Source organism: Notothenia coriiceps, unplaced genomic scaffold (genome assembly GCF_000735185.1).
Source record: "Notothenia coriiceps isolate Sejong01 unplaced genomic scaffold, NC01 NC01_scaffold00027457, whole genome shotgun sequence".
In the NCBI taxonomy this organism is placed as follows: domain Eukaryota; kingdom Metazoa; phylum Chordata; class Actinopteri; order Perciformes; family Nototheniidae; genus Notothenia; species Notothenia coriiceps.
The window spans coordinates 476-9,636 of record NW_011360158.1 but is presented as its reverse complement, the minus strand read 5'-3'; the positions used below and the strand labels follow the sequence as shown (position 1 = coordinate 9,636).

Genomic DNA, 9,161 nt, shown 5'->3' with positions numbered 1-9,161 from the left:
TTTGTGTGTGTGTGTGTGTGTGTGTGTGTGTGTGTGTGTGTGTGTGTGTGTGTGTGTGTGTGTGTGTGTCAGAGTAACCAAGCGTCAATCATCAGAGCACCGGATATGATGTGTGAGCGCCAAAACGTCTGTTGCCATGGCAACAAAGCAAACATCACACGGATGTAGCCAGAACACAACACTGTGCGTGTGTGTGTGTGGTACGCTTTGGTTTCTCAGTCAACAGAAATGATGCTGGATAATCTGAGGGTTTCCTCTGAAGTCTTTCAGGTCAAATGTCCTTTACATTTAAAACAGCCATTTCCACTTCTCTACATTCTTCTCGTATTCTTATTATTTGTATTTTTTTTGGATAACATTTCACTTTTGTAGCATTCTTGAGTGGCATCGTCTATCTAGCTCTGAAGCCGATAAGGAAAGTGTCCTTTTCACAGAGGGGACCTAGAGGACTTTGTCTCTGTCCGTCTATTTGAATGTGTCTTGTGTCATTTTTCTCTGTTACCGAAATCCCCACTTCAACAGAGACTCTGTATTGTCCACGTCCTCAAACTGCTCGACAGCTCACACTCTGCGCTGCAGGATGGAGTCTGTGAGCATCATTATTATTAGCATCATTGTTTCTTGAACAGGATATCTTTTATTGTGCACATATCAAATGAAGGTTGCATGAGATATATTTCAATATTAGCTAACATAAAAGTGGTTGAAAGTCAAATGACAACATGATCAAGTGTGCTTGATGCTCCATCTGTCTTGTGTCGCCCGCACATGCAGTTTGTGCAACACTGAGTAAACATGTCACACTCTGTGTACACGTCAATGCACTTTTTCGCTCTCTTATTTAGCACTTTGATTTTTCTCTAGCCTCTCAATTCCCTCCGTATCGTTTTTTATTTTCATTTCGAAAAAATAATGTCACATTTATTTTAACCCTTCGCTCCATCGCACTGCAGTGTTTTTCGCTTCTCCTCCTCTCCACTTCGCTCTCTTCATCCTGGTCTACCCGGATACGGATACCCGGGAATAACATCCCCACTCCCTCCCTCCCGCCCCTGCTTTACGTAACGCTTAAAGCCCTGCATATCCTCCCTGGCCATGGCAACAACCACATCTGGATCACACAGCCATCTAGACTGGCACCAAAGCACATATGAGGCCTTCAAGACTTACTACAATACTCACGTGCAACGATAATCCCATTTACTACCGTGAGATGCATACTTTTGGGAGATTCTCAAAATGCACTGGTGCAGTGGGAGTCCTTAAGTGACTCCAAGACTTTGACTGAAAGTTAGACCTGTATTCAGACTTGCTTCTTACTTGAACCCACAGTAATTGTTCTCTGAAGATCACAGTTTTGCCCACATCCCAAAGTTTCCAACGATAGGACTTTAGCTCAGGGATGTCTTTCCTCCCCTTCATCCCCCTCGCCTCGCCTCCTATCCTTGAATCTGTGCCTTCACAGGCTTTGCTCTGGTTGTTCTGCTGCTGCCTGTCAGTTGGCCATTTATCTGCAGGCTAGTACTGCCCCCAGATGGCCAAACACAAACATTACAAGTTCCTTCACAGTTGCTGAGAGAAATCTGGGTCTACGAATGCCGATTTGAAGTTTGCCTTTCATGTATTTGCTTCAATGCTTATTATTTAGAGTCAGAGCATCTGCATGTTTAGCCATGGAGCGTGAAGTGTGTCATGTGACGATGAGATCTATTCAGTTCCCAGTAATTGTTGCAGTAATCCGTCCCTCTGGGTGTCCGCAAGCCATCTAACAAATAATTGCCCAACTTTTGTTTTGATGATGGCGATGGTCAGTGGCACGGGGACCTGTGCCCGACATAGCTGTTGCCATGGTAACTGCAAAAGGACTGGTGGATCGAGTTATAATTGGACAGAGCAAATGGTGGGTTGTGAGAGGGAGAGACGTGGAAGATGAATTAAGGGATGAGAGCGATGGGATGGGAGAGTGAGCGAAGAGGAGGTGCTCCACCTCCACGGTGCCAGCGTAGGTAAGGAGGAGGAGGAGAAAAGAAAAAAAAGTTTCTTGTGCGAGGTCACATGGTGTTTGACAGATGTAATTGGGGGGTAGAAACATGCATACATGCGCACATTAATAGCATGAAGTCTGTAAGAGGAGACAGCCAATGAACGCTGCTGAACACCTACACAGATATCACACGGCAGCACGGAGAGAGAGTTAAGCTCAGCTGAGGGGGATTTCTCTTCTGCTGTTTTTTCACACCTTCTCCCTGCTTTTGCTGCTTATCTCTTTCACATATGACTGAGTGCCAGAATACTGTGGTTTCCCACCAACGTCTCATGTTTACCTCACCTCCCCTCTGCAGCTCTTCATGCTTTTAGTCAACATATTTTCTTCTCTTGCATCGTTTTGTGCTCAGATAGCTGCTGAATGACACATCTGAGAAGTGACACACTTGTGACTCAAATGTATTTTGCAGTATTTAGTTGTGAATCAATCCAGAATGATTCAACTCAGGCTAAATGAAAAACAGATGACTCTATACTGTGAGTAATTGGATTGATGAAGATTATTACGAAGGGCTTTGTAATGTTTACCGAGGGCTGTGACCACAGAGCGGCCGCAGTAATCCCTCATCTCCACCCCTGCCCTCCTTCAGCCTCCTCTCCTTTCACTCACACAGCCAAGCTGTCCAACTCCCTCCATTTAGCTCATTGTGTTCACTGGGTTGACTTATTGAGAGCTTGGTGCAGTTGATAAGCCTTCATCTCTTATTCTCTCTCTCTGTGTCTCTTATTCTAAATCCTATTAATTCAACCCTAACCTCCTACTCATAAAATAATTACATACAGTCCTCCCATACTTTTACATGACACAAGATGATCTACTGATGCTAATGGCCTGAGAAGATACGTTTGAAATGTAAAATGTAATGTAATTCTGAAGGGTGTGTTTTTAAGCCATGAAAGAAGTAGAGGTGGACTTATTTTTTGCATAATGTTGAGAATAAAGTTGAGATATCGAAGGCAAACTTTCAGTATTTGTGCAACACATAAGGAAATGTAAGAATATAGTTGAAATAAAATGTTAAGAATACATTTTACATTTTACGATTTAAAGTTGTACTACTGAGATTAAATCCCTATCATAAGCCCATACTGAGCGTTGTTTATTTTTATTTTGGACAACTTTATTTTGGACCTTTTAAGCTTTATTCAGGCTGTATAGAGAGAGACTCTCCCCTACTGTAGAAATGGAACCTGGGAGGGGTTAACTTTGTTTACTACAGAGGACAGTGGCTGCCAGTAACCCTCACAGCCTTATTGGTCAGTAACCGAGCTCCTGATGGTCATTAAGTCCCTCCCAGTATTGTATTTGTCTCATGTGCATGACTTCTTGACTCATACACTGTGACGGGAAACCAGATTATGGTTACACAACTGTGTGTGTTTCTGTGTGTCCTCCTGTATTATAGGTTTCTTAAAATGTTTTCCCTTTGTCTCCCTTTTGCCTCCCCCGTCTCTGGCCCCCCACGCCCTTCCTCCATTTAAAGAGAAGTTCTGTTTTCACAAGTTGTTTTCTCTGCACCCACCCACCCTCCTCCTCCTCCCTCTCTGCCTCTCCTGCTGAAAATGACTCTCAGTCTATTTTTATCCTCTGGTCCTCTCCACCCATTTTCCCTCTGTTTCTAACCACCTCTATACTCTCCTGTTTTCAATTATTTTCTCCCTCTATACCTCTGGCCCTGTGAGTGTTGCATCAGAATATTTGCTGCAACAATTCTGTCTCAAAGAGGCACATTTGCATGATGGAGGGAAGGAACACATTTTTGAGGATTTAAAACAGCTTTTTATGGTGGAAACATATGACATCACTATCCTCTCTACTGTTAGCTGCTCTCCCTAAAACCAAAGTATCATTGCCAGGAAAAATACTTATTATCCCTCTCATTAGTGAATTTTGCTGATTCGGCCTGGACGTGGATATGCATTGTCATCTTGAACCCAGAGCCCTCTATAACATCAACCCCCTGTGCAGAATGCATACAAGACTCAAAGGCGGCGTGGAAAGTAAACAGTAGCTCACTAGCGCCACCCTGCATAGGATGGTATGTATGGAAATAATGCTATATAACCGAGTTATTGTGAGTAGGAGGGATCGTGTCTTACTTCTGTTAAGCCATTGGTTGGCCTACATCTGAGTGTTGGTTTCTGATTGGTTGTTTCAATCATCAATCAAGGTTTACTACGACTCCTGCACCAATGACATTAGCGTGGGGTGGGCTTACTGAAAGAAACATAGAAATACACATGTTTTGATTAATTACTTGAACTCCAACTTAGGTTTTCAAATAGATACAAAACACGATATTTCTTTTATCTATCTGTATTTTATATTTAGGATCAGCTCAGTTTATGTGATAAGAAAATAAGTTGAGTGTAAAGCCGGGTCACATTTGCATATGACTGGCATTCCAGTGCACAAGCCGACCAATCAGGGTTGACGGCGGGCAGATGACAGCTGGCCGCAACAGCCAATAGGAGAGTAGGATTTGCTGCGGAAGGCGGGATAAGGCTGGGCGAGGTTGACAGGACGAGAAGGGGAGGGGGCGAGTGCAGGGGGGGGGGCAAACAGCCTAGTTTACAACAAGAGGAAGAGGGAGGGAAAGAGAAAGAAAGGGCCAAGGCTTGTGAGAGAGAGAGAGACGAGACGCAAATAAAGGAGTAAAGTCGGGCTGGGATGCTGTACGGGGACTTTTCTGGAACAAAACAACACGCGTTACACCGAAATTAACCGAAGTGGAGCCGATGTCGTCCGCACGAAGTGGCTAGCTAACCTGCCGCAGACGGACGGATCTCACCGACGGCTTTAACGTTGCTGTAGCGCTTCTTTTAAAAACCCCCCATTGGGTTCAGGTCCTGTATTTTGGTCATATTGAACCAATCACTCGTTTGCTGCCTTGAGGAGGAGAAAAAACTGCGATTCATCCAGTCTTGTTCTCAGTTCGCAGTCTGGAACCAGGAGTCCTCACCGTGGTCGCTTTATAATCGCTGTGTTGTAGACTAATCAGTTGCTAGCTAACGTCAGGTCTGTGGTCAGATCGGCCAGGTAGGATAGGAGCTAGGAGACTTATATACTGTGCTGAAGAGCTTTTAGTAGAGAACAGTGTTTGTTAGCTCTTTTGCTAACCAATCAGATGGATAGTGGGAGCACTGGGTGATGGATGAATGCACCAGATTTACTGTCAACGACATCTGCTAATGCCTAGTAAACACGGGTGAACCCAAGTTTGGTGGTTATCCTTTTTACTAAGTGATTTGATATCTTGGCAGGTGTTTTAACCAATCTGCCAGGTTTAAACAGGTGCATGGAAGCAGATGTTGGTAAAATTATTTGATCTAATGCAACTTCTCAAAACGGTCCTTGCTTGATTTTCTTTTCTCTTTTATCAGGCTCTACGTGTGCATACGCTTTAGTAGTTAAGACATGAGAACAATTTCGTTTATTTTGCTTCTGTCTGTGCGGCGGGTGCACGACCAGGGGCGTTCCCGAGAGGTCGGTCCCGTTTGGAGCAGTGCTCTCGAGGCTCCGGTTGTTGCAAGAGGCAGATAAACTGGCTTCTCTGTTGCTTTATTACATGAATCAGCAAGTATTCAAGTCGATGTGTGGGCAAGCAGTGCACACTTGGACATTAAAGCAGTTTCCTCTGTCGCACTTCCCAGTTAGACGAATCACATTAGCTTTGATCGCCCCAATTTGCTTGTTGCAGTGTTTGTTAGCCTGATCGATACAGAGCCCTCTTACAGCAGTTTGTGCTTCTTAAGCAGCTGCCGAGCCCACCTGTCTGCAGCTGTATGGTGGTGCAGAGTGAGCTTTGACATGGCCCAATAACACTGCGTAGTTCCCGGGCGGATGTTTTAATCCAAGCCGTGGATGGGCTGCAGGCCTTGTTAACCCCTTCGTGACCGAGCTGCTGGAGTAATGTAAACAAACAGAGAGAGGGCATCGGGGGTAATTAGACCAAAGTGAGGAGGGAGCTAGGCTTCGATCATAATCATCGTTTTAAATTGGTCGTCAATACTCTGTTGCATTCTGACTTATTTAACTTACGTTTTGTATTATATTGAATTCGTTTATAGTACATTCTGTACACTGATGTTTGATTCATGTGCGTTTTTTATGGCGGCATTCTGCGATACGGATTGATGGACTCTTGTTGACAGACGTATTTTAATGTTTACTGGCATTGTAACTAAAAAGGATGCTTCTTCATGCCGCATCCTAAAATCCCCATGATGCAGTTGTTATTGTGAATGATGAACGCAACCTCTTGAAACGGATACAGACACCATTGAGCACTGGTCATCTGTGAACTACCTGCAATATCTGCTCGAGATTTTGGATTAAAGATGTCTCTTAAACCTGGATTTATGTGTGTAGAAAAGGAACTTTAAAGGGACACACTTTCTTTTTTTATTATTCTTTTTGGGAGAAACATCAAGGATTTCATTCAATCATGTTCTCATCAGAGAATCCACAGTATCTCCGCCAAGGATTAAGCATGTTTGGTTAGTCCTCATCACTTACCTTACTGTTTATATATTTAAAAATAATCCTTTTTGTCAGATCTATTCCATACAGCAACCTTATATTATTGTGTACTTGAGGCATAATGCAACAACAATGTTGTATTATTATTATTAGACAGAAGCTATTTTTGTAGGTTTATATGATACAGATACTTAAGTTCATGGAAAAGCATCCTCATCAACTTGTGTTTTTCAATAATTAAGATAATGATGATGTGATTTATACAGCTCTTACTCATTTATGGGGGTTCAGAGTGTACTAGCTTCTGTTCTCCATCCAGCCTGTTATTGAGAACAGACAGTCCTTTTGTACATCTGCTGTTGTTGGAGTTATTCAACCACTCAAGTAGCTGTAGGTGGGCTACTGTGGCAGTGCTGTTATTCTGGGTTGCTCTCATTAATGATATTGTTATACTCTGCCAGGAAATGAATAGCTTTCACCTAATGTCTCAGATGTCCATTATTAGAGTGCTAAAATGAAAGCTACTGTGAAAACATTGACCCAGATTTTAGTAATTTATTTGTGGTTATATGACTCCAAAACATGAATGCTAGCATCACAAACATATTGGAAGAAATGATTAGAGTTTGTGATGGGAGTAAGATTGCACCTCTTGTCTTGGTGTTGCACTGAGGATCTTGATTTCCCAAATAAGGAAATATTATCTTTAAAATCTGAATGTAACACAACCTTGTTGTCTTGAATCTGATTTCTGAGCAGGTAAGCTTTTTATAAACGTCTGGACATCCTGTTGTGGGGTTATCTGAAATAAACAATGCTGTTATCCTCCGCAGTGTGGACCAACGTAGAGCCCCGGTCAGTTCCAGTCTTCCCCTGGCATTCATTGGTCCCCTTCCTGGCACCCACCCAATCAGATGCTTCTTCTCTACCAGGAGAGGGCCAGCACCCTGTCAACCACCCCCAAGCAGCCAGTCTGAAGACAGGTACTGAATTAATTTATGTTTGATGCAATGTAACCTGTATTATCAGTTACTTGGATACTCAGTTTTAAGTTCCATATATTGGTTTCTCTGCCCCGGACACGAATGCATCTCTTTGTTGTTTTCCCTCAGACTGTCAGGGGGTGGCAGCACAGTCACAAGAGCCTGCAGAGGCACCTCCCATGGTAGAGAGAGGTCCTCCATCCCGGCCTACCCCCTCTTCTGATGAGCCGCCTCCAGAGAAGGAGAAAGGCGATGCGGAGAGGGAGAGGCCAGACAGCGAAACAGAGAGTGACGTGGATGACCCGTAAGAGCACTTTTTGCGTTATGCAGTGATTCAATGTGCAAAGCTGTGAGGTTACATAAACACTTAAAGATACACCCTGCACCTGCAACCTTGCCAGTGTCTTTTTATAAAAAGTGGTTATGTATTTGTCCCAGTCAGCCCTCACAGTAATGTTCTCTTTGTGGTACCCACACATACAATATGGGAGTGTGAAATGTTCTGTATCTTTGCGCTAATTTGGGCAAAAGAGCTCAATGCCAGAACAAAGCAGATGGGAACAAAAACATTCCATCTCTGGGCTTTATCACTATATGAAAGGCAGTGGCCAGGCCGTCAGCCATTGAAATGGATGAGCTATCTGCTGAATCTGCTGATGTATCTCATGGGAGATGAACTACTTCTGCTCTGTGTCTGCATCTGAGAGACTTGAAGCTCTGGGATAAATAATACCAGAGACAAAAAAAACTATCTTACAGTGAATCAAAGAAAGCAGATCTGCATGTGCGTTTTGTCCTTAAGGATATAATCTAATATAGATTACACTTTGTTTCAGCTTTCTCCCAGGCGTTGTACCAGAGCCTCCCCTCGCTATATCACCCGTGAAGAGACGCACTCAGTCCCTCAGTGCGCTGCCCAAAGATGGAGATAAGAGCAGCCCTGGAAAGGTTGGTCTTTTATATTGCTCCTATATCATCATCATCATCGGAATTCTCAATGTTCCCTTTACTAACATGTAATATCTTTCTATCGTTCCTATTCTGTCTTTCAGAGGGAGAAGGACCACATCCGGCGACCAATGAATGCATTTATGATTTTCAGTAAGCGCCATCGAGCATTGGTGCACCAGCGGCACCCGAACCAGGACAACAGGACAGTCAGCAAGATCCTTGGGGAGTGGTGGTATGCCCTGGGACCCAAAGAGAAACAGAAGTATCATGATTTAGCTTTCCAGGTACACACATGCAATTACCAGCAAATGTATCAACATAAGTGGCAATAGACAGCTTTTCCTTCCCAGCTTTTTCAAGTGATATATTTAAAGACAACTGATATACTTTCCATTTCCCTCAGCCTAGAAAAAACATTATTGTGATTATTTCCTTCTGCTCTTCTGCGCACAGCAAGGGGTCTTTCACTTTCCTCTTGCACTACAACCAACACAACCTCAAAGCTAAGATGTCGTCATCAGTCAAATTAGCATATGATGCTAATTGTTGTGACTTTTGGCAACACTGCTATTGATATACTGCATTTATTTTCCCTTAGCTTTAAATTAAGCCTTTCCGATGACCGTACCCCGTGGCAGACAAAACTGCATTCTGAAAGCAAGGCTCTGGAAACCTAAATCTTAAAGAGCAACTTGCTT

At 43.4% G+C, this 9,161-nt stretch overlaps 1 protein-coding gene across 2 annotated transcripts in view; it reads left to right on the top strand.

Annotated features, from left to right (window-relative positions):
* LOC104957593 (protein capicua homolog) overlaps positions 1-8,859 on the top strand; it is a 25,344-nt gene extending 16,485 nt beyond the window's left edge. For both annotated transcript variants that reach the window (XM_010785236.1, XM_010785237.1), the window contains exons 3-6: positions 7,363-7,512; positions 7,642-7,816; positions 8,349-8,460; positions 8,565-8,859. In XM_010785236.1, coding sequence (XP_010783538.1) covers positions 7,363-7,512; positions 7,642-7,816; positions 8,349-8,460; positions 8,565-8,795 — 668 coding nt within the window. In that variant the 3' untranslated portion in view covers positions 8,796-8,859. The remainder of the gene's footprint in view (positions 1-7,362; positions 7,513-7,641; positions 7,817-8,348; positions 8,461-8,564) is intronic.
* The last annotated feature ends 302 nt before the right edge of the window (positions 8,860-9,161 follow it).